General features: G+C 33.5%; 1 protein-coding gene across 1 annotated transcript in view; it reads left to right on the forward strand.

Moving 5' to 3' along the window:
• Nucleotides 1–262: 262 nt before the first annotated feature.
• The window catches only part of LOC119612471 (tyrosine-protein kinase-like otk), a gene marked incomplete at its 5' end in the record, with an annotated part of 35,301 nt that continues 9,651 nt past the window's right edge, over nt 263–25,912 (forward strand). Inside the window, 2 exons of the mRNA XM_037968279.1 lie at nt 263–396; nt 620–781. Of these exons, the coding sequence (XP_037824207.1) occupies nt 263–396; nt 620–781 (296 nt within the window). The remainder of the gene's footprint in view (nt 397–619; nt 782–25,912) is intronic.

Consider the following 25,912-nt stretch of genomic DNA (forward strand, 5'->3'; position numbering starts at 1 on the left):
AGGCTGTTGATGACCATGATATTAAAGATGCTGTGTAGATGTTGTATTGTACACATGATGATGTTGTTGTTGATTACAGCCCACCTTAATACAGCGTAACGTAACGTGTGATTGCCATTAAATAATTATTTGCCCAGCATATTTAGTTAAGGCAAGAAAAAAAAAAGTTTTTTTATTTGTTCCTCCTTTGCAACAATTTTTTTCTTTTTATTAAATGTGTGACTGTTTTTTATAATTTTGTTTTGGTTTTCTTTCGTTTCAGCTTTTGTTTAGCCGAAACTTCCTCTAGATTCTTGACCTTACCCCAAAGTCAAACTATAGCGGAGGGAGATTTTGTTGATTTCAATTGTCATGCCACGCCCACGAGGGGCCTGATATATTCATGGACTTTAAATGGTGAGTAAGATATTGATTTTTTTTTTAAATTAAGTAAAAGCTCTTTGAACCATTTTTATAACCTAGACCTGAAGAGATAAGTTTAAAATGTTGCTTTATTTCAGAATTCTTATCACTACAGAGTCATAAGGTCTTAATAATGAATTCAAAACAATTGTTTGAAGAATTTCGTAAAATTTGGAACTACTTTATTAAATAAGAAAAATCACATCTATCTTTCTAGGCCACTTATTAAGCAACTCTTCACGCATTTATCAGAATGGTTCTGATTTACATGTCGATTCGGTTAGTCGGGATAGTGATGCTGGTGATTATGTTTGTATTGCCACAAATGTGGCAAGTGGTGCCCGACAGGCCTCACCTCCAGCACGTTTAAGCATCATATGTAAGTATCTTTTTCTTTTTTTATTCCTACAAATCCAAACCACAAAGGTTTACGTGTATGTTCAATTTAAGTACATACTAGTAAGTAAATATAACTATATTTGCATATTTGTGTGAATATTTATTTTTCTTCGTGGTTTCGTTTTCTTCTTCCTCGTTTTTTTTTTGCTAATTTTAAACGTAGACAGTTTGACTTTTTTCCAATTATGTTGGCAGAGAGAAAGCTAACAAGGCGAAATGTTATAAAATAAAGAATTCTGTAAAGAAAAAACACTCATAAGATTTATGTTTTTAACCCAAAATGCACGTGACAAAATTATGTCTAACAAGCACAATTTTTTCTTTCGTTCACGAACAAACGTATGTGTTTTAAGGTTTATTTTTTGTTTATTTTGAGATGGTGGAAGAAATAAAGAGATTTAGTTGTATTTACTTTATTTGAAGGGGAATGATACACTTGTTAAAATCTAAATCAGTTTTATTTCTTTTTAGTTCTATTTCCGTTCTAGTTCTGTTCTAGTTCTGTTCTAGTTCTGTTCTAGTTCTGTTCTAGTTCTGTTCTAGTTCTGTTCTAGTTCTGTTCTAGTTCTGTTCTAGTTCTGTTCTAGTCTGTTCTAGTTCTGTTCTAGTTTTCTGTTCTGTTCTAGTTCTGTTCTAGTTCTGTTCTAGTTCTGTTCTAGTTCTGTTCTAGTTCTGTTCTAGTTCTGTTCTAGTTCTGTTCTAGTTCTGTTCTAGTTCTGTTCTAGTTCTGTTCTAGTTCTGTTCTAGTTCTGTTCTAGTTCTGTTCTAGTTCTGTTCTAGTTCTGTTCTAGTTCTGTTCTAGTTCTGTTCTAGTTCTGTTTAGATCTGTTCTAGTTCTGTTCTAGTTCTGATTATAGATTATTGTTCTAGTTCTGTTCTAGTTCGGTTCTGTTCTAGTTCTGTTCTAGTTCTGTTCTAGTCTGTCTGTTCTAGTTCTGTTCTAGTTCTGTTCTAGTTCGGTTCTGTCTTAGTTCTGTTCTAGTTCTGTTCTAGTTCTGTTCTAGTTCTGTTCAGTTCTGTTATAGTTCTATCTAGTTCTGTTCTAGTTCGTTATAAGTTTTCTATTCTAGTTCGTCTAGTTCTTTCTAGGTTATAGTCTGTTCTAGTTCTGTTCTAGTTTCTGTTCTAGTTCTGTTCTAGTTCTGTTCTAGTTCTGTGCTAGTTCTGTTCTAGTTCTGTTCTAGTTCTGTTCTAGTTCTGTTCTAGTTCTGTTCTAGTTCTGTTCTAGTTCTGTTCTAGTTCTGTTCTAGTTCTGTTCTAGTTCTGTTCTAGTTTGTTTCTAGTTCTGTTCTAGTTCTGTTCTAGTTCTGTTCTAGTTCTGTTCTAGTTCTGTTCTAGTTCTGTTCTAGTTCTGTTCTAGTTCTGTTCTAGTTCTGTTCTAGTTCTGTTCTAGTTCTGTTCTAGTTTCTGTTCTAGTTCTGTTCTAGTTCTGTTCTAGTTCTGTTCTAGTTCTGTTCTAGTTTCTGTTCTAGTTCTGTTCTAGTTCTGTTCTAGTTCTGTTCTAGTTCTGTTCTAGTTCTGTTCTAGTTCTGTTCTAGTTTGTTCTAGTTCTGTTCTAGTTCTGTTCTAGTTCTTTTCTAGTTCTGTTCTAGTTCTGTTCTAGTTCTGTTCTAGTTCTGTTCTAGTTCTGTTCTAGTTCTGTTCTAGTTATGTTCTAGTTCTGTTCTAGTTCTGTTCTAGTTCTGTTCTAGTTCTGTTCTAGTTTGTTCTAGTTCTGTTCTAGTTCTGTTCTAGTTCTGTTCTAGTTCTGTTCTAGTTCTGTTCTAGTTCTGTTCTAGTTCTGTTCTAGTTCTGTTCTAGTTCTGTTCTAGTTCTGTTCTAGTTCTGTTCTAGTTCTGTTCTAGTTCTGTTCTAGTTCTGTTCTAGTTCTGTTCTAGTTCTGTTCTAGTTCTGTTCTAGTTCTGTTCTAGTTCTATTCTGTTCTAGTTCTGTTCTAGTTCTGTTCTAGTTCTGTTCTAGTTCTGTTCTAGTTTCAGTTCTAGTTTGTTCTAGTTCTGTTTCAAGTTCAGTTCTAGTTCAGTTCTATTTCAGTTTCTAGTTCTTCTAGTTCAGTTCTAGTTCAGTTCAGTTCAGTTCAGTTAGTTTGTTCTAGTTCTGTTCTAGTTCTGTTCTAGTTCTGTTCTAGTTCTGTTCTAGTTCTGTTCTAGTTCTGTTCTAGTTCTGTTTTCTAGTTCTGTTCTAGTTCTGTTCTAGTTCTGTTTCTAGTTCTGTTCTAGTTCTGTTCTAGTTCTGTTCTAGTTCTGTTCTAGTTCTGTTCTAGTTCTGTTCTAGTTCTGTTCTAGTTCTGTTCTAGTTCTGTTCTAGTTCTGTTCTAGTTCTGTTCTAGTTCTGTTCTAGTTCTGTTCTAGTTCTGTTCTAGTCTGTTCTAGTTCTGTTCTAGTTCTGTTCTAGTTCTGTTCTAGTTCTGTTCTAGTTCTGTTCTAGTTCTGTTCTAGTTCTGTTCTAGTTCTGTTCTAGTTCTGTTCTAGTTCTGTTCTAGTTCTGTTCTAGTTCTGTTCTAGTTCTGTTCTAGTTCTGTTGTTCTGTTCTAGTTCTGTTCTGTTCTGTTCTAGTTCTGTTCTAGTTCTGTTCTAGTTCTGTTCTAGTTCTGCTTCTAGTTTCTGTTCTAGTTCTGTTCTAGTTCTGTTATAGATCTGTTCTAGTTCTGTTCTAGTTCTGTTATAATTATGTTCTAGTTCTGTTCTGTTCTAGTTCTGTTCTAGTTCTGTTCTAGTTCTGTTCTAGTTCTAGTTCTAGTTCTGTTCTAGTTCTGTTCTAGTTCTGTTCTAGTTCTGTTCTAGTTCTGTTCAGTTCTGTTCTAGTTCTTCTAGTTCTGTTCTAGTTCTGTTCTAGTTCTATTCTAGTTCTGTTCTAGTTCTGTTCTAGTTCTGTTCTAGTTCTGTTCTAGTTCTGTTCAGTTCTGTTCTAGTTCTGTTCTAGTTCTGTTCTAGTTCTGTTCTAGTTCTGTTCTAGTTCTGTTCTAGTTCTGTTCTAGTTCTGTTCTAGTTCTGTTTCTAGTTTGTTCTAGTTCTGTTCTAGTTCTGTTCTAGTTCTGTTCTAGTTCTGTTTCTAGTTCTGTTTAGTTCTGTTCTAGTTCTGTTCTAGTTCTGTTCTAGTTCTGTTCTAGTTCTGTTCTAGTTCTGTTCTAGTTCTGTTCTAGTTCTGTTCTAGTTCTGTTCTAGTTCTGTTCTAGTTCTGTTCTAGTTCTGTTCTAGTTCTGTTTTAGTTCTGTTCTAGTTCTGTTCTAGTTTCTGTTCTAGTTCTGTTCTAGTTCTGTTCTAGTTCTGTTCTAGTTCTGTTCTAGTTCTGTTCTAGTTCTGTTCTAGTTCTGTTCTAGTTCTGTTCTAGTTCTGTTCTAGTTCTGTTCTAGTTCTGTTCTAGTTCTGTTTAAGTTCTGTTCTAGTTCTGTTCTAGTTCTGTTCTAGTTCTGTTCTAGTTCTGTTCTAGTTCTGTTCTAGTTCTGTTTCTAGTTCTGTTCTAGTTCTGTTCTAGTTCTGTTCTAGTTTCTGTTCTAGTTCTGTTCTAGTTCTGTTCTAGTTCTGTTCTAGTTCTGTTTCTAGTTCTGTCTAGTTTGTTCTAGTTCTGTTCTAGTTCTGTTCTAGTTCTGTTCTAGTTCTGTTAGAGTTCTGTTCTAGTTCTGTTCTAGTTCTGTTCTAGTTCTGTTCTAGTTCAGTTCTAGTTCTGTTCTAGTCCTGTTCTAGCTCTGTTCTAGTCTGTTCTAGTTCTGTTCTAGTTCTGTTCTAGTTCTGTTCTAGTTCTGTTCTAGTTCAGTTCTAGTTCAGTTCAGTTCTGTTCTAGTTCTGTTCTAGTTTTGATCTATTCAAATTTGTTCCCATGTAATCCTAGTTAAATGTTGATATCTGGGATCTCCCCTATTAATTTGTTTCTAGGTATAACATTTGCATTAAATACATATAAACATAAATTAGTAAGTACACTCATGTGCACAAATATATATATATGTATGTTTGGATGTTAATATATATACATGTGTATGTATGTATATGTTATGGCATCTATTATCCTTAAGGATTTATACTACTGAATGCAAAATGCATGCTTAAAACCACTTCAATTTTGTATACAAATTGTATATAGACATACTTATGTACATAAATATGTATGTAGACAGCAATATGTATAGTAAATAGGTTTGTTTATATATTTATATACAAAATATTTAAACATATACATATTTATAATGTAGCGTAGTCTGGCTTGCAAAAAGCTTAAATGTAGTTTTAATAAAGGTCTTCAAGACCCTTATATATATGTAGGTTTTTTTTAGTAGGTTTGTCTTGAAGTCTCGATATATTTCCTAGAATTTTTAGTTTCTTTAAAAAGTAGATCTTAGACCTTTTTTCCCAGTTAAGATGACGTTATTGAACTGTTTGTAAACTTCTCATATTTTTTTGTGGCTGGCTGCAAGTTGTTGTTATGTTTTTTACATACAATTCTGATCTAGACTTTATAATTTTAAATTATCCTGATTCTAGGTGGTATTTACAATATGAAAAGGGGAGGGGGGAGTAAAGAAAAATAAGATTTAAAGTGTTTACTGTAGAATTTCTGTAGTCTGAAAATGGTTAATTAAAGTGTGCAGTAGCAAAGTTAAAAATTTATTTTTTTTTTTAATAAATTTAAGTTTTTATTTTTAATTTATTGTTTGAAATTAGTTTTTTTACAGCTTTTCCGTAATTTTTATGTTTGAAAACTATTAAAATTCAATTTTCTTAAGGGATTTTTATTTTTATTGAAAATAAATTTGGGAGTGTTTTTTTTAAAGACCCTTTTCTTTGGGCTTAAATTTTCGGGGGTTTTACAGCTGTGACCCTAATTAAATTTCTATTAAATTCTTTAATTTTCAAACTCTGTTAAGCAGCAGTAAAATGTTGTTATTGTTATTGTTGCTTTTAGTCATTAAACACAAAAAGAAAAATAAAAATAAAAACAAAAAATGCCATAAAAACAACAACAATAAAATCTGGAAAATAAATAAGTTTGTTTTTATACATATTTGTTGTTGCTACAACTTTGTTTTTATTTCTAACCATTTTATGCCTTTGTTTATGGTTGTTGTTGTTGTTATTTTTGTTCTTAAAGTCTGAATGAAAAAGATATTTTCATTCATTTATTGCTGCTAATGTTGGCTAAATTTCTATATAAATTGTTGATTGTCTTACAAGAACAACAATCGGGGGTTTCACTACATTCCAGCCTGATGCTGTGCTACTCATGTTGTTTTTATTATTGTTTTTCTTTATTTTACTTTTTGTATTAGAAGGACCATAAATAACAAGCAACCCAACCAACATTATGTATGTATATGATGCTAAAAGTATGCAGCAGTTTTTGAAGTGAGAGTTATAACTAACAGAGCGAGTTGTGTGAATGATAAGAGAGAGAGTCAATGCTAGCATGTTAATGTTATTTTTATTATTGTATTTTATATAATTCTAGTTGTTTTTGTTGTTTTAATAATCATCATCCTATAAACAACAAACTTTGCTTAGCAACATTAACAACAACAACAACAAAATCAGCATCAGCAAAGCAACTGAGGGAACATCATCTCAGCAACAACAACAACAACCACTTTTACGAGTACAAGGCAAAAACAAGTCTCTCGGAAAATCACATAAAATTTTTACGAGCCGAGTAGAACAACAGCAGCAAAAAATAAAGGAAATAAAAATAGCAACAACAAACAACACCAACATTAAGTATACGACTCCCTCGACAATATCATTACAATGTATGATGAGTAAGGGAGTGTGTGTGTGTAAATCTACACACTTCCATACAATCTAACATCCTCCATACATGTAACAAACTTTGTATAGAAATGATGTTTTTGTTTTTTTTTTCTATCTCTTTATTTTCTTTTCGTACTGATTTGTCTAGTTGCTATTGTTGTTGTTGTTTCTCCTGTTCTTGTACTGTATTTATGCAGACACATTTAAACAATTGTTTCCAACATGGGGTTTCTAAGGATAATTATTACTTTTTTTTGTTTGTTTATTAGAATAATAGCAGAGAAAAATATATAAAAATAAACTTTACTCGCTGGGAGTTACATTTTGTTAGACTTAAAACCGGGGAACTTTTGCTACATTTTTATTTGTATTTTATGGCAAAAGTATAACGAATTTTTCGAAATGAGTGGCAGTGGAGCTCTATTCAATTCCATGCTCCATTGAGTTTGGCAAATCATGAGTTTGAAATGAAATCAATGTCCTAAAAGTGAACATAAAAATCAGATAAAACAATGAAATAATTATTTGAAAAGAAAGTACAAAACTAGATTAGAATAGAACTAGAACTGGATTAGAACTAGAACAGAACTAGAACTGGGTTAGAATTAGAACAGAACTAGAATTAGAACAGAACTAGAACAGAACTAGAACAGAACTAGAACAGAACTAGAACAGAACTAGAACAGAACAGAACTAGAACAGAACTAGAACAGAACTTGAACAGAACTAGAAACAGAACTAGAACAGAACTAGAACAGAACTAAAACAGAACTAGAACAGAACTAGAACAGAACTAGAACAGAACTAGAACAGAACTAGAACAGAACCAGAACAGAAGTAGAACAGAACTAGAACAGAACTAGAACAGAACTAGAACAGAACTAGAACAGAACTAGAACAGAACTAGAACAGAACTTGAACAGAACTAGAACAGAACTAGAACAGAACTAGAACAGAACTAGAACAGAACTAGAACAGAACTAGAACAGAACTAGAACAGAACTAGAACAGAACTAGAACAGAACTAGAACAGAACTAGAACAGAACTAGAACAGAACTAGAACAGAACTAGAACAAAACTAGAACAGAACTAGAACAGAACTAGAACAGAACTAGAAACAGAACTAGAACAGAACTAGAACAGAACTAGAACGAACTAGAACAGAACTAGAACCAGAACTAGAAGCAGGTAACTAGAACAGAACTAGAAAGACTAGAACCGAACTAGAACAGAAACTAGAACAGAACTAGAACAGAACTAGAACAGAACCTAGAACAGAACTAGACAGAACTAGAAACAGAACTAGAACAGAACTAGAACAGAACTAGAACAGAACTAGAACAGAACTAGAACAGAACTAGAACAGAACTAGAAACAGAAACTAGAACAGAACTAGACAGAACTAGAACAGAACTAGAACAGAACTAGAACAGAACTAGAACAGAACTAGAACAGAACTAGAACAGAACTAGAACGAACTAGAACAGAACTAGAACCAGAACTAGAACAGAACTAGAACAGAACTAGAAACAGAACTAGAAACAGAACTAGAACAGAACTAGAACAGAACTAGAACAGAACTAGAACAGAACTAGAACAGAACTAGAACAGAACTAGAACAGAACTAGACAAGAACTAGAACAGAACTAGAACAGAACTAGAACAGAACTAGAACAGAACTAGAACTAGAACAGAACTAGAACAGAACTAGAACAGAACTAGAACAGAAACCTAGAACAGAACTAGAACAGAACTAGACAGACGAGAACTACCGAACTAGACAATTGACTAGAACAGAACTAGAACAGAATTGAAACAGAACTAGAACTAGAATTGAAACAGAACTAGATTGTAGTGAACTCATGTCTTAACTTGTCAGTCTTTCTCGAGTATAAATCGATTCTAGTCAAACCTCGTCTATTCAGTTTCTCCTCATCTCTAGTCAGATCTCGAAGATTCTGGTCATTTCTCGTCCAAATCTAATAATCTCTTTCGTCTCTCGAGTCAGCTTTAATCGACATAGTCAATATTCGTCGAATCTACTTAGTCGATTTTATTCCACTCTATTTCTCTCTTTCTGTGAACTATTATCGTCGATTCTAGTCAACTCTCAACGAATCAACTCTTGTCGTAATCTAGTCAACTAGATTCGTCCTACTATAGTCAACATTCTTCGCTTCTACTTAAGTCAATTCCACTCTACTTTCTCTAGTACTTTCTCGTTCAGTTCTAGTTCAAGTCATTCAAAAGAAACAATGTAAACAGAATATAGTCATTAGCCGATTCTATTTAACTCTTCTCGATTGTTCTTAAATCTACTCAACTGTAGTATAGTCTTTCTGTGGTTAACTATACCGACTGTATAGTAGACTATACTTACCTCTAATCATCTCTAACCCTTTCTGAAATCAAAAATTCCTCAAACATAATACACGTTTACTCCACTAACCATTTAAACAACAAATATCCTTCCAAGTATTCTTCACAGTAGACACATATTTCCAACCTTTGTTCGTATTTACAAAACCAAACAAAGACTTTCATATTTAGTGGTATTCTTATAAACTATTTTCTTTTGTTAAAGCAAATATATATATGAAATCAAGTAAATCAAAACAAAATTGAATTGGAGATATAACTTTCAACACTTTTAAAAAGAAAAAAAACAATACTACAGGAAAAAAAACCCTCTTGAACTGCGTGTAAATTATACATCATTAAAAAAATTGTTGAACTTTTCAAGAGGGGAGGGTTAAATTTATATAATAGCAAGAACAACAACAACAACAACTAAATTAACACTAACAGGAGGAAAAAGTTGAACAAATTAAACCTACATTACCAGAACATCGACATGACATCATGTCAAAAAATTTTTCATCAACAATTTTGTTAAATCATTTTAACAAACACACTGAGATACATACGAACACACACACACATACATACACTCAAACAACATTGACAGAAATGACAGGATGTTAAGTGGTTGTATTTAGTTCGTAGCACACAGTAAATTATTTTTAACAGAATTTTAGGTTCGGCAAGTAATCGAGTATAAAGTAAACCAATTGACTTAATCGAGTGTCATCGAAACTTGTTAACTCTTCACGACTTTAGTCAATTTCCAAACTTTAGTCAACTGTCGATGTCTCTAGTAAGCTCTCGACTTCTCTAGTCATCTGTTGTCGACTCTACTCAGCTCTTGTCAAAACTAGTCAATCCTCGTCGACTATAGTCAACTCTCGTCGACTGTAGTCAGCCCTAGACGACTCTAGTCATCTGTAGTCGACTTTGGTCAACTTTCGTCGACTCAACTCAACTTTAGTTCAACTCTAATCAACTCTAGATTACTCTACTCAACTCTCGTTTGACTCTAGTCGACTGTAGTCAGCTTTCGACGACCCTAGTCATCTTTAGTCGACTGTAGTCAGCCCTCGACGACTCTAGTCATCTGTAGTCGACTTTAGTTAACTTTCGTCGACTCAACTCAACTTTAGTTCAACTCTAATCAACTCTAGATAACTCTACTCAACTCTCGTTTGACTCTAGTCAAACTCTAGTCGACTGTAGTCAGCATTCGACGACCCTAGTCATCTTTAGTCGACATTGGTCAACTTTTGTTGACTCGTCTCAACATTAGTTCAACTCTAAATGATTCTACTCAACTCTTCTTCGACTGTAGTGAACTCTAGTTCGACTCTAGACCAATTTCGTTCTACACTGGTCGAATCCCGTTCGACTCTAACAAAACTACTCTTCGAGTGAACTCTCGACTTTAGTCAACTGTCGACGTCTCTAGTCAGCTCTCGACTTCTCTAGTCACTTATTATAAATTCTTGTCAAAACTAGTCAACTCTCGTCGACTCTAGTCAGCTCTCGACTTCTCTAGTCATCTGTAGTCGATTCTAGTCAACTCTTCTTCGACTGTAGTGAACTTTCGTTCTATACTGGTCGAATCCCGTTCGACTCCTAACCACCTTCTCGTCGAGTCAACTTCCGACGACTCTAGTCAACTACTCTAGTAGATTCTATACCATTCTACTTCTCTACTCGTACATTTCTCCTTCAACTCCTTTAAACATACATATGTAACACAACTTCAATCGATTACTCGATTACTCGAAACTTATTAATTTTCTTAACAACACTATTATCGAATCTACTAGTTTAACATGATTAAGATTTCATATGACATAACATAATAATGGCAACAACAATGTTGTTTTTGACAATGTGTGCAAATGTGAGTGACTGAGTGATTGACTGAACAAGAGAGTAGAATGAGTAAGTTAATGTCACTTTATCTAACTCTATAAAAAAGTTCGTTCGTTTGTTTTGTTTGTATATTTTTAACGACCTACTACCCTTAAAATATCACAGACCCACACACACAATCTACTCTAGTTAGTATTCTTTATATAACTCCTTATCAATATGTGTGTGTGTGTTTGTGTGATATCACTCTCTTTCATTTTATCCATACAATGTTAATTTGATTTAGACATAATAACAGGGAATTATACGGTTTGATTAATCACTTAAAGGCAAAGAAAAGGAATTGAATTAAAATTTGTTATAAAACTGGAGAACCATAAAAAAAATATGACAGAATGTTTTATGTTAGAAAAAGATTGAAATATTTTGATTTAATCTTAATTATTGACATTGTTGTTGTATTAGGAAAATTAACAAGGAAAAAATAAAACAACAAAGTGTAACAGTTTAACGCCAATCATGTATTTTGGTTATTTTTTAAAATGAAGAAGTTTTTTATTGACATGATGTCATGTCATTTGAGTTTAGTCAACTACAATTGAGTATAGTGAACTTTAGCCGAGTACAAGTCGACTATAGTTTAATAGATAGTCAAGAGTTGACATGAAGAGTCTACGGTCGTATAGAGTTGAGTTCAGTCGAAAAGAGTTGACCACAGTCAAATAGAATTGACCTTCTAGTTCTGTTCTAGTTCTGTTCTAGTTCTGTTCTAGTTCTGTTCTAGTTCTGTTCTAGTTCTGTTCTAGTTATGTTCTAGTTCTGTTCTAGTTCTGTTCTAGTTCTGTTCTAGTTCTGTTCTAGTTCTGTTCTAGTTCTGTTCTAGTTCTAGTCTGTGTCTAGTTCTGTTCTAGTTCTGTTCTAGTTCGGTTCTAGTTCTGTTCTAGTTCTGTTCTAGTTCTGTTCTAGTCTGTTCTAGTTCTGTTCTAGTTCTGTTCTAGTTCTGTTCTAGTTCTGTTCTAGTTCCTGTTCTAGTTCGTTCTAGTTCTGTTTCGTTCTGTTCTAGTTCTAGTTCTGTTCTAGTTCTGTTCTAGTTCTGTTCTAGTTCTGTTCTAGTTCTGTTCTAGTTCTGTTCTAGTTCTGTTTTAGTTCTGTTCTAGTTCTGTTCTAGTTCTGTTTTAGTTCTGTTTTAGTTCTGTTCTAGTTCTGTTCTAGTTCTGTTCCAGTTCTGTTCTAGTTCTGTTCTAGTTCTGTTCTAGTTCTGTTCTAGTTCTGTTCTAGTTCTGTTCTAGTTCTATTCTAGTTCTGTTCTAGTTCTGTTCTAGTTCTGTTCTAGTTCTGTTCTAGTTCTGTTCTAGTTCTGTTCTAGTTCTGTTCTAGTTCTGTTCTAGTTCTGTTCTAGTTCTGTTCTAGTTCTGTTCTAGTTCTGTTCTAGTTCTGTTCTAGTTCTGTTCTAGTTCTGTTCTAGTTCTGTTCTAGTTCTGTTCTAGTTCTGTTCTAGTTCTGTTCTAGTTCTGTTCTAGTTTCTGTTCTAGTTCTGTTCTAGTTCTGTTCTAGTTCTGTTCTAGTTCTGTTCTAGTTCTGTTCTAGTTCTGTTCTAGTTCTGTTCTAGTTCTGTTCTAGTTCTGTTCTAGTTCTGTTCTAGTTCTGTTCTAGTTCTGTTCTAGTTCTGTTCTAGTTCTGTTCTAGTTCTGTTCTAGTTCTGTTCTAGTTCTGTTCTAGTTCTGTTCTAGTTCTGTTCTAGTTCTGTTCTAGTTCTGTTCTAGTTCTGTTCTAGTTCTGTTCTAGTTCTGTTCTGTTCTGTTTTGTTCTGTTCTAGTTCTGTTCTAGTTCTGTTCTAGTTCTTTCTAGTTCTGTTCTAGTTCTGTTCTAGTTCTGTTCTAGTTCTGTTCTTTTCTGTTCTAGTTTCTGTTCTAGTTCTGTTCTAGTTCTGTTCTAGTTCTGTTCTAGTTCTGTTCTAGTTCTGTTCTAGTTTCTGTTCTAGTTCTGTTCTAGTTCTGTTCTAGTTCTGTTCTAGTTCTGTTCTAGTTCTGTTCTAGTTCTAGTTCTGTTTCTAGTTCTGTTCTAGTTCTGTTCTAGTTCTGTTCTTTTCTGTTCTAGTTCTGTTCTAGTTCTGTTCTAGTTCTGTTCTAGTTCTGTTCTAGTTCTGTTCTAGTTCTGTTCTAGTTTGTTCTAGTTCTGTTCTAGTTCTGTTCTAGTTCTGTTCTAGTTCTGTTCTAGTTCTGTTCTAGTTCTGTTCTAGTTCTGTTCTAGTTCTGTTCTGTTCTAGTTCTGTTCTAGTTCTGTTCTAGTTCTGTTCTAGTTCTGTTCTAGTTCTGTTCTAGTTCTGTTCTAGTTCTGTTCTAGTTCTGTTCTAGTTCTGTTCTAGTTCTGTTTTGTTCTGTTCTAGTTCTGTTCTAGTTCTGTTCTAGTTCTGTTCTAGTTCTGATCTAGTTCTGTTCTAGTTCTGTTCTAATTCTGTTCTAGTTCTGTTCTAGTTCTGTTCTAGTTCTGTTCTAGTTCTAGTTCTGTTCTAGTTCTGTTCTAGTTCTGTTCTAGTTCTGTTCTAGTTCTGTTCTAGTTCTGTTCTAGTTCTAGTCTAGTTCTAGTCTAGTTCTGTTCTAGTTCTGTTCAGTTCTATTCTAGTTCTGTTCTAGTTCTGTTCTAGTTCTGTTCTAGTTCTGTTCTAGTTCTGTTCTAGTTATGTTCTAGTTCTGTTCTAGTTCTGTTCTAGTTCTGTTCTAGTTCTGTTCTAGTTCTGTTCTAGTTCTGTTCTAGTTCGTTCTAGTTCTGTTCTAGTTCTGTTCTAGTTCTGTTCTAGTTCTGTTCTAGTTCTGTTCTAGTTCTGTTCTAGTTCTGTTCTAGTTCTGTTCTAGTTCTGTTCTAGTTCTGTTCTAGTTCGGTTCTAGTTCTGTTCTAGTTCTGTTCTAGTTCTGTTCTAGTTCTGTTCTAGTTCTGTTCTAGTTCTGTTCTAGTTATGTTCTAGTTCTGTTCTAGTTCTGTTCTAGTTCTGTTCTAGTTCTGTTCTAGTTGTTCTAGTTCTGTTCTAGTTCTGTTCTAGTTCTGTTCTAGTTCTGTTCTAGTTCGTTCGTTCTAGTTCTGTTCTAGTTCTGTTCTAGTTCTGTTCTAGTTCTGTTCTAGTTCTGTTCTAGTTCTGTTCTAGTTCTAGATCTATTCTAGTTCTAGATCTATTTTAGTTCTGTTCTAGTTCTGTTCTAGTTCTGGTTCTAGTTCTGGTTCTGTTCTAGTTCTGTTCTAGTTCTGTTCTAGTTCTGTTCTAGTTCTGTTCTAGTTCTGTTCTAGTTCTGTTCTAGTTCTGTTCTAGTTCTGTTCTAGTTCTAGTTATGTTCTAGTTCTGTTCTAGTTCTGTTCTAGTTCTGTTCTAGTTCTGTTCTAGTTCTGTTCTAGTTCTGTTCTAGTTCTGTTCTAGTTCTGTTCTAGTTCTGTTCTAGTTCTGTTCTAGTTCTGTTCTAGTTCTGTTCTAGTTCTGTTCTAGTTCTGTTCTAGTTCTGTTCTAGTTCTGTTCTAGTTCTGTTCTACTTCTGTTCTAGTTCAGTTCCTTCCAAATTGCCAAAAATTTTTAATATTTATCTTCAAAACATAGATTTTGTTTCCAATTGAAAAAATACATGATAATAAATTTTATTTATTTTTAAATTTATTAATACTTAGTTTAAGTTATTATCTTTCAATATATCTAAAACTATTTAACATTCCTCCCAATTATACAAATTTTTTTTAATTATTTAAAAAATAACTTTTCCTCAAGTTTCTTATAGGCTTTTTTTAATCTATTAGCTCTTTTTATAAAAAAAAAACAATTACCAAAATATCTTTCTACTTCTTTATATCTTCTGCCAAAAACTTTTTCGTTAACTCAATTTTTTTCAATTAAAACGAAAACCTTATTAAATAAAAACTTCTTTACAGCAGGTGGAATAGAAAAAGTAACATTGCCAAACTTGAAAATGAAATAAACAAATTTAATATGTTTTTCACATTTTTTTCATCTAGTTAAAGATAAATGTACATTTATTTTAATTTTTTTTAAATTATATCTTTTTCTCAGTACGTATGTATATTTTTTCAGTTGCAAGAAACAAAAAAAGTCATCTACAATATTAAAATCTCCCCCCTTGAGCAGTGTAGACAATCAACGCCAACAAATATGCTAGACAAGCGAAGGTTGTTGTTGTTATTTTTTACACAAAACAGTAAATCTAAAGAATGAAAACTTTTTTGAAAACCAGAAAGATCGTAATGTAAAATATGAAGAAAACATTCCTTTATACAACTGCCTCAATAACTCCAGCCAACGTATAACTTTAAACCCAACAACCAGTTTGCAAAAAAAAAAATAATGTACAAAACAACAACATCATAATCATCAACATGTGGATGATAATGACGATGTTGTCGTTGTTGTTGTGAGAAAAAGCATGAGGCAGCAGGAGCAGGAACAGCAAAACACAGCAGCACCAGGGAAAATGAAACAAGTCAATGGTGAAAGTTAAATTTGAAGTCTATCACAAATATAAGGGTTGTTGTTATTGTAGTTGTTGTTGTTGCTGCTGTGTTATTGCTGCTATAGCTTTTATACTTGCTGCTGCTGTTGTTGTTTTTATTATTATTTGTTACACAGACTGGTTAAACATTATCAACCACTTTGCCAACCCAAACAAGGAGTTGTAGAATAAATTCAAAACCCAAGAGCCAGAAACATAACAAACAACCCAACCACCCTCTCATCACACACACAGACAATCATATGCTCCTACTGATTTATACTGTGACTGGCCTCAGTTACAGTCACAGTCATGATTTCTCTCTGACTCTGACTCAGTCACATTCAATTTGTATACACAAGTGTGATTGTCTGTCTGTCAGTCAGTCTGTCTATCTTTTGGAAAAAAAACCTGCTGATATTAAAAATTGAAAAATTTTAAACAGAAATAATATTAAGGAGCCTGTAGGGTCTTTAGTTCTAGAACAGAACTAGAACAAAATTAGAACAGAACAGAACTAGAACAGTAATAGAACAGAACTAGAACAGAACTAGAACATAACTAGAACAGAACTGGAACTAGACAGAACGAAACAGAACTAGAACAGAACTAGAACATAACTAGAACAGAACTAGAAACAAACTAGACAGAACTAGAACAGAACTAGAACAGAACTAGAACAGAACTAGAACAGAACTAGAACAGAACTAGAACAGAACTAGAACAGAACTAGAACAGAACTAGAACAGAACTAGAACAGAACTAGAACAGAACTAGAACAGGACTAGAACAGAACTAGAACAGACTAGAACAGAACTAGAACAGGAACTAGAAATCTAGACAGAATTAGAAAAGAACTAGAACAGAATTAGAACAGAACTAGAACAGAACTAGAACAGAAACTAGAACAGAACTAGAACAGAACTAGAAAAGAACTAGAACAGAATTAGAACAGAACTAGAACAGAACTAGAACCAGAACTAGAACAGAACTAGAACAGAACTAGAACAGAACTAGAACGAACTAGAACAGAACTAGAACAGAACTAGAACAGAACATAGAACAAAACTAGAACAGAACTAGAACAGAACTAGAACAGAACTAGAACGAATAGAAAGAACTAGAACAGAACTAGAACAGAACTAGAACAGAACTAGAACAGAACTAGAACAGAACTAGAACAGAACTAGAACAGAACCAGACAGAACTAGAACAGTACTAGAACAGAACTAGAACAGAACTAGAACAGAACTAGAACTAGAACAGAATTAGAACTAGAACAGAATTAGAACTAGAACAGAATTAACTAGAACAGAATTAGAACAGAACTAGAACAGAACTAGAACAGAACTAGAACATAACTAGAACATAACTAGAACAGAACTAGAACAGAACTAGAACAGAACTAGAACAGAACTAGAACAGAACTAGAACAGACTAGAACAGAACTAGAACAGAACTAGAACAGAACTAGAACAGAACTAGAACAGAACTAGAACAGAACTAGAACAGAACTAGAACAGAACTAGAACAGAACTAGAACAGAACTAGAACAGAACTAGAACAGAACTAGAACAGAACTAGAACAGAACTAGAACAGAACTAGAACAGAACAGAACAGAACAGAACAGAACAGAACTAGAACAGAACTAGAACAGAACTAGAACAGAACTAGAACAGAACTAGAACAGAACTAGAACAGAACTAGAACAGAACTAGAACTAGAACAGAACTAGAACAGAACTAGAACAGAACTAGAACAGAACTAGAACAGAACTAGAACAGAACTAGAACATAACGAAAGAACTAGAAACAGAACTAGAACAGAACTAGAAACAGAACTAGAACAGAACTAGAACAGAACTAGAACAGAACTAGAACAGAACTAGAACAGAACTAGAACAGAACTAGAACAGAACTAGAACAGAACTAGAACAGAACTAGAACAGAACTAGAACAGAACTAGAACAGAACTAGAACAGAACTAGAACAGAACTAGAACAGAACTAGAACAGAACTAGAACAGAACTAGAACAGAACTAGAACAGAACTAGAACAGAACTAGAACAGAACTAGAACACTAAACAGAACTAGAACAAACTAGAACAGAACTAGAACAGAACTAGACAGAACTAGAACAGAACTAGAACAGAACTAGAACAGAACTAGAACAGAACTAGAACAGAACTAGAACAAACCTAGAACAGAACTAGAACAGAACTAGAACAGAACTAGAACAGAACTAGAACAGAACTCGAACAGAACTAGAACAGAACTAGAACAGAACTAGAACAGAACTAGAACAGAACTAGAACAGAACAGAACATAACTAGAACTGACTGAACAGAACGGAACAGAACTAGAACAGAACTAGAACAGAAGTAGAACAGAACTTGAACAGAAACTAGAACAGAACTAGAACAGAACTAGAACAGAACTAGAACAGAACTAGAACAAAGAACTAGAACAGAAACTAGAACAGAACTAGAAACAGAACTAGAACAGAACTCGAAACAGAACTAGAACAGAACTAGAACAGAACTAGAACAGAACTAGAACAGAAACTAGAACAGAACTAGAACAGAACTAGAACAGAACTAGAACAGAACTAGAACAGAACTAGAACAGACAGAACTAGAACAGAACTAGAACAGAACTAGAACAGAACTAGAACAGAACTAGAACAGAACTAGAACAGAACTAGAACAGAACTAGAACAGAACTAGAACAGAACTAGAACAGAACTAGAACAGAACTAGAACAGAACTAGAACAGAACTAGAACAGAACTAGAACAGAACTAGAACAGAACTAGAACAGAACTAGAACAGGAACAGGAACAGAGCTAAAATTTAGAACAGAACTAGAACAGAACTAGAACAGAACTAGAACAGAACTAGAACAGAACTTGAACAGAACTAGAACAGAACTAGAACAGAACTAGAACATAACTAGAACAGAACTAGAACAGAACTAGAACAGAAGTAGAACAGAACTTGAACAGAGCTAAAATTAGAACAGAACTAGAACAGAACTAGAACAGAACTAGAACAGAACTAGAACAGAACTAGAAGAACTAGAACAGAACTAGAACAGAACTAGAACAGAACTAGAACAGAACTAGAACAGAACTAGAACAGAACTAGACAGAACTAGAACAGAACTAGAACAGAACTAGAACAGAACTAGAAACAGAACTAGAACAGAACTAGAACAGAACTAGAACAGAACTAGAACAGAACTAGAACAGAACTAGAACAGAACTAGAACAGAACTAGAACAGAACTAGAACAGAACTAGAACAGAACTAGAACAGAACTAGAACAGAACTAGAACATAACTAGAACTGAACTAGAACAGAACTAGAACAGAACTAGAACTGAACTAGAACTGAACTAGAACAGAACTAGAACAGAACTAGAACAGAAGTAGAACAGAACTTGAACAGAACTAGAACAGAACTAGAACAGAACTAGAACAGAACTAGAACAGAACTAGAACAGAACTAGAACAGAACTAGAACAGAACTAGAACAGAACTAGAACAGAACTAGAACAGAACTAGAACAGAACTAGAACAGAACTAGAACAGAACTAGAACAGAACTAGAGCAGAACTAGAAACTAGAACAGAACTAGAACAGAACTAGAACAGAACTAGAACAGAACTAGAACAGAACTAGAACAGAACTAGAACAGAACTAGAACAGAACTAGAACAGAACTAGAACAGAACTAGAACAGAACTAGAACAGAACTAGAACAGAACTAGAACAGAACTAGAACAGAACTAGAACAGAACTAGAACAGAACTAGAACAGAACTAGAACAGAACTAGAACAGAACTAGAACAGAACTAGAACAGAACTAGAACAGAACTAGAACAGAACTAGAACAGAAACTAGAACAGAACTAGAACAGAACTAGAATAGAACTAGAACAGAACTAGAACAGAACTAGAACAGAACTAGAACAGAACTAGAACAGAACTAGAACAGAACTAGAACAGAACTAGAACAGAACTAGAACAGAACTAGAACAGAACTAGAACAGAACTAGAACAGAACAGGAACAGAGCTAAAATTAGAACAGAACTAGAACAGAACTAGAACAGAACTAGAACAGAACTTGAACAGAACTAGAACAGAACTAGAACAGAACTAGAACATAACTAGAACAGAACTAGAACAGAACTAGAACAGAACTAGAACAGAACTAGAACAGAACTAGAACAGAACTAGAACAGAACTAGAACAGAACTAGAACAGAACTAGAACAGAACTAGAACAGAACTAGAAAAGAACTAGAACAGAACTAGAACAGAACTAGAACAGAACTAGAACAGAACTAGAACAGAACTAGAACTGAACTAGAACAGAACTAGAACAGAACTAGAACAGAACTAGAACAGAACTAGAAGAGAACTAGAACAGAACTAGAACAGAACTAGAACAGAACTAGAACAGAACTAGAACAGAACTAGAACAGAACTAGAACAGAACTAGAACAGAACTAGAACAGAACTAGAACAGAACTAGAACAGAACTAGAACAGAACTAGAACAGAACTAGAACAGAACTAGAACAGAACTAGAACAGAACTAGAACAGAACTAGAACAGAACTAGAACAGAACTAGAACAGAACTAGAACAGAACTAACAGAACTAGATCAGGTCAGAACTAGAACTAAAATAGAACTGAATTATAACAAGTTCTTGTTAGTTCTAGATATGGTCCATTATTCGGTAAAAGAATATTTTACGATTTGAGTTTAAAAAATTTGTCATTAATTTTTCTAAATTTATGAAATGATTTTATTACCTCACATAATTTATCTTTTGGTTTTGTTTGAAAATCTCTGAAAAAAGAATTCATTTTATTTATTATTGACACAATTCCATTAAACCCAAATGATAAATTAATTAAATTCTAAAATATTTTTTATGTTTTTTTTTTTCTTTTTCTCAACAAATGTAAATAAAGTAATAAATTTTTACCCAAAATTGTAAATAGAAAATTTTGTTCAATGTAATCTAATCAAAAATTTTCTTTAAAAATTTTACTACTTTTTTCTTTATTAATTTGGGGTTTTTATTAACAGAGTTTTGGGTGTTTGTTGCTGTGTTTGTCTATTATTTACAGAATGTAAACAAAACAATTGTTGTTATTTTTATGTGTGTGTTCTGGTTGCTATTAAACAAACACTAATCAAATCACACATCGAAATAACTAAACACATGCTTACTTTTCCTCACACATACAGACACACATGTTCACACACTTTAACATTTACTCACGCACACCTTAATATTAGAAGTTTGTTATATAAACAACAATTTGTTAGATCTTTCAACACTCAAATCAATTTTCTTGTTCGACATACTTGCAACAAATTGTTTCCCCATTTGAACGTATGAAACGTGAGTTTTTGTTATTCTAATAGATGTTGTTGTTTTTTGGAGGAAAAAAAACATTTTGGTTAAAAAAATATTTCCCTTAGATATAATTAGTTTAATTTAAAACCACATTTTTGTGTTTTCATTGAATGTAAATAAAATTTTTATTCAAAATTTTTGTGTTTTATAAAAAACTCCAGAAAATTGAGTTTAAACCGAAATCGTTAAATATTTTTGTTTAGTATCATAGACAACAACATGATCTATTAGAAGTATAAACATTTTTTTAAAAATATTAATATATATTTTCTTAAATTCCCCCCAAACTTCAATATTTTTTTCGACAGAAAAATTTTATTAAATCTTTGCTTTTTCTCGCTTTAAAGCTTTTTCTTTCCGAAATTTATAAAAAAATTAATTTTGACACTTGTCCACCTAGACAAAATTTTAATGAATAACTCTTATTGTCTTATACAAAACTAGATTATATCTTACTCCCAAATAAACCACTTGTAAAGCAAAAAATAATACCATGTTTTTGATCAAAGGTGTTCAATATACTGTCTTTCAACTCTTATCAATTTTATAGATAATATTGACGAAAAAAGTAAACCGAAGTGTCGGTAAAAACTTTAGCAAATAAAGGCGGCTTTTGAAAGTAATAGTTTTGATAACAAAAATATACACACTTGGATAGAATGAAGTGCAATGTGCATTTTAGGAGGAAAGGTGTCACCACTGATAGTCATACACAATATTTTTATTATTTAGGGTAATCACAGTCTGTCTAGAGATCATAGACTAGTTTGGACTGTAGACAAGACTATAGTGTGGACTATAGGCTAGACTATAGTGTGGACTATAGGCTAGACTATAGTGTGAACTATAGACAAAACTATAGTTTGGACTATAGACTAGACTAAAGTCTGGACTATAGGCTAGACTAAAGTCTGGACTATAGACTAGACTAAAGTCTGGACTATAGACTAGACCATAGACTATAGACAAGACTATAGTCTGGACAATAGACAATACTATAATCTGGACTATTGACAAGACTATAGACTGGACTATTGACAAGAATATAGACTGGACTATAGACAAGACTATAGTCTGGACTATAGTCTGGACTATAGACAAGACTATAGACAAGACTATAGTCTGGACTATAGACAAGACTATAGTCTGGACTATAGACAAGACTATAGTCTGGACTATAGACAAGACTATAGTCTGGACTATAGACAAGACTATAGTCTGGACTATAGATAAGACTATAGTCTGGACTATAGATAAGACTAGTCTGACTTTAGACAAGACTATAGTCTGGACTATAGACAAGACTATAGTCTGGACTATAGACAAGACTATAGTCTGGACTATAGACAAGACTATAGTCTGCACTATAGACAAGACTATAGTCTGGACTATAGTCTGGACTATAGACAAGACTATAGTCTGGACTATAGACAAGACTATAGTCTGGACTATAGTCTGGACTATAGACAAGACTATAGTCTGGACTATAGACAAGACTATAGTCTGGACTATAGACAAGACTATAGTCTGGACTATAGACAAGACTATAGTCTGGACTATAGACAAGACTATAGTCTGGACTATAGACAAGACTATAGTCTGGACTATAGACAAGACTATAGTCTGGACTATAGACAAGACTATAGTCTGGACTATAGATAAGACTATAGTCTGGACTATAGACAAGACTATAGTCTGACTTTAGACAAGACTATAGTCTGGACTATAGACAAGACTATAGTCTGGACTATAGACAAGACTATAGTCTGCACTATAGACAAGACTATAGTCTGGACTATAGACAAGACTATAGTCTGGACTATAGACAAGACTATAGTCTGGACTATAGTCTGGACTATAGACAAGACTATAGTGTGGACTATAGACAAGACTATAGTCTGGACTATAGACAAGACTATAGTCTGGACTATAGACAAGACTATAGTCTGGACTATAGACAAGACTATAGTCTGGACTATAGACAAGACTATAGTCTGGACTATAGATAAGACTATAGTCTGGACTATAGATAAGACTATAGTCTGGACTATAGACAAGACTATAGTCTGACTTTAGACAAGACTATAGTCTGGACTATAGACAAGACTATAGTCTGGACTATAGACAAGACTATAGTCTGCACTATAGACAAGACTATAGTCTGGACTATAGACAAGACTATAGTCTGGACTATAGACAAGACTATAGTCTGGACTATAGTCTGGACTATAGACAAGACTATAGTCTGGACTATAGTCTGGACTATAGGCAAGACTATAGTCTGGACTATAGACAAGACTATAGTCTGGACTATAGACAAGACTATAGTCTGGACTATAGACAAGACTATAGTCTGGACTATAGACAAGACTATAGTCTGAACTATAGACAAGACTATAGATAAGACTATAGTCTGGACTATAGATAAGACTATAGTCTGGACTATAGACAAGACTATAGTCTGACTTTAGACAAGACTATAGTCTGGACTATAGACAAGACTATAGTCTGGACTATAGACAAGACTATAGACAAGACTATAGTCTGGACTATAGACAAGACTATAGTGTGGACTATAGACAAGACTATAGTCTGGACTATAGACAATACTATAGTCTGGACTATAGACAAGACTATAGTCTGGACTATAGACAAGACTATAGTCTGGACTATAGACAAGACTATAGTCTGGACTATAGACAAGACTATAGTCTGGACTATGGTCTGGACTATAGACAAGACTATAGTCTGGACTATAGACAAGACTATAGTCTGGACTATAGACAAGACTATAGTCTGGACTATAGACAAGACTATAGTCTGGACTATAGACAAGACTATAGTCTAAACTATAGACAAGACTATAGTCTGGACTATAGACAAGACTATAGTTTGTACTATAGACAAGACTATAGTTTGTACTATAGACAAGACTATAGTCTGGACTATAGACAAGACTATAGTCTGGATTATATACAAGACTATAGTTTAGAATATATACAAAACTTGTCTATATTCTAGACTATAGATAAGTTTATAGTTTGTACTCTAGAATATGCAATTGTTTATAGAATAAAATCTGAAGTATATACTAGACTATAGTCTGGACTATATACTAAACTATACGCTCAGTATCCTACCATTTTTAAGGAACTATTCTTTCAGTGTTTTAAACTTTCCGTTCATTTAATATCGCTCCCTTCTTTAAACGCTTTCAAAACACTTTAAATACTTAAAGAAGAATTTTTTCCGTTCTACAGCAAATAACATTTTCTCTCATTTGCAACAATTATTTCTTAAATATTTTTGCATACTTTTGTCTGCTGAAATAAATACTATTTAAAAATTCCTCATGTCATTCTACTTACTTCCCCACAAAACTCTAGGCTGGTTGTGTTTTACAACAACCAACAGCAACAACATTACAGCAACAAGCGGCATTTCTAGACAGCAGAGGCCGAGTCTAAAGATATTTGAAAGCTTGTGAAATAGCTTTTTTAATATGTCTGGTTAACAAGTTCTCTTTCTGTCGATCACTGTTTGGTACAGATTTAAGAGGGATAGACGAATGGATGGATGGTTGGTTGGTTGTATAGATGGTTTGTTGGTTGCATAGAGGAGCGGATGTAGAGTTTACATTTACTGAAAATGTTGTTAGTTTTAAGAGTTTTCTCATTTTTTTTCTCTGTTCAGCTTGGCATTTATTTGCAAAGAAACTTTTCTATACAATTCGTTCGTTTTGCATATTTTCTAGATTTGAATTGTGTTTTTTTTTTCTGTAGTATTTCATACAAATAAATGAATTTCTAGCCTGCAGTAAATTGTAAAATTCATGACAACATTTACGATTGTTATGGAAATGCATTAAGTGCAATTTATTGTACGCTTAAACAAATTTTCTATGCAAAAGTGTAGACAAAATTTGTATAGAGAGCTACACGACATATGTACATACATACAACTAACACGAAACATATGAATATGCTACATTTGAGGGGGACAGAGAAGGGACAGATCTGTAGAATTTTGTGGCTGCAAACATGCTTGCTACTTTTGTTGTTGTTGCTGTCGTTGTTCTTGCTTGTTTCGAAGTTCAAACTCAAGTGTTTGTTAGGTTTTTGTCTTTAAATTCTTAAATCCAAAACCTGGAATAAGCGTTTAAATTAGAGGAAAACAATTTTAAATTGTGAATTGTAACAGATAAGATACTTTAAGTAGATATTTGTTTTAAATTTTAGGCCAAAATATTTAAAACAACATTTTAAAGCATATATGCACTATAGTCTGCATTATAATCTTGACTATAGACTAGACTATAAGCTATACTATAGTGTGGACTATAGACTAGAAAAGGAGAAATCTAGTCTATAGTCCACACTATAGTATAGCTTATAGTCTAGTCTATAGTCCAGATTATAATGCAGACTATAGTGCAGACTATAGTTCCGACTATAGCCTAGTCTATAGTCTAGACTATAGTCTAGTCTATAGTCTAGACTATAGTCTTGTCTATAGTCTTGTCTATAGTCCAGACTATAGTCTTGTCTATAGTCCAGACTATAGTCTTGTCTATAGGCCAGACTATAGTTTTGTCTATAGTCCAGACTATAGTTTTGTCTATAGTCCAGACTATAGTCTTGTCTATAGTCCAGACTATAGTCTTGTCTATAGTCCAGACTATAGTCTTGTCTATAGCCCAGACTATAGTCTTGTCTATAGCCCAGACTATAGTCTTGTCTATAGTCCAGACTATAGTTTTGTCTATAGTCCAGACTATAGTCTTGTCTGTAGTCCAGACTATAGTCTGATCTATAGTCCAGACTATAGTTTTGTCTATAGTCCAGACTATAGTTTTGTCTATAGTCCAGACTATAGTTTTGTCTATAGTCCAGACTATAGTTTTGTCTATAGTCCAGACTATAGTTTTGTCTATAGTCCAGACTATAGTTTTGTCTATAGTCCAGACTATAGTCTAGTTTATAGTCCGGACTATAGTCTAGTCTATAGTCCAGACTATAGTTTTGTCTATAGTCCAGACTATAGTCTTGTCTATTGTCCATACTATAGTCTTGTCTCTTGTCTAGACTATAGTCTTGTCTATAGACCTGTCTATAGTCCAGACTGTAGTCTTGTCTATAGTTTTGTTTATAGTCCAGACTATGGTCTTGTCTACAGTCCAGCCTATAGTCTTGTCTGTAGTCTAGACTATAGTCTTGTCTGTAGTCCAGACTATAGTCTTGACTAT

Source organism: Lucilia sericata, unplaced genomic scaffold (genome assembly GCF_015586225.1).
Source record: "Lucilia sericata isolate MDLA Ls3-8-SP2 unplaced genomic scaffold, ASM1558622v1 Contig001704F_arrow, whole genome shotgun sequence".
Lineage (NCBI taxonomy): Eukaryota > Metazoa > Arthropoda > Insecta > Diptera > Calliphoridae > Lucilia > Lucilia sericata.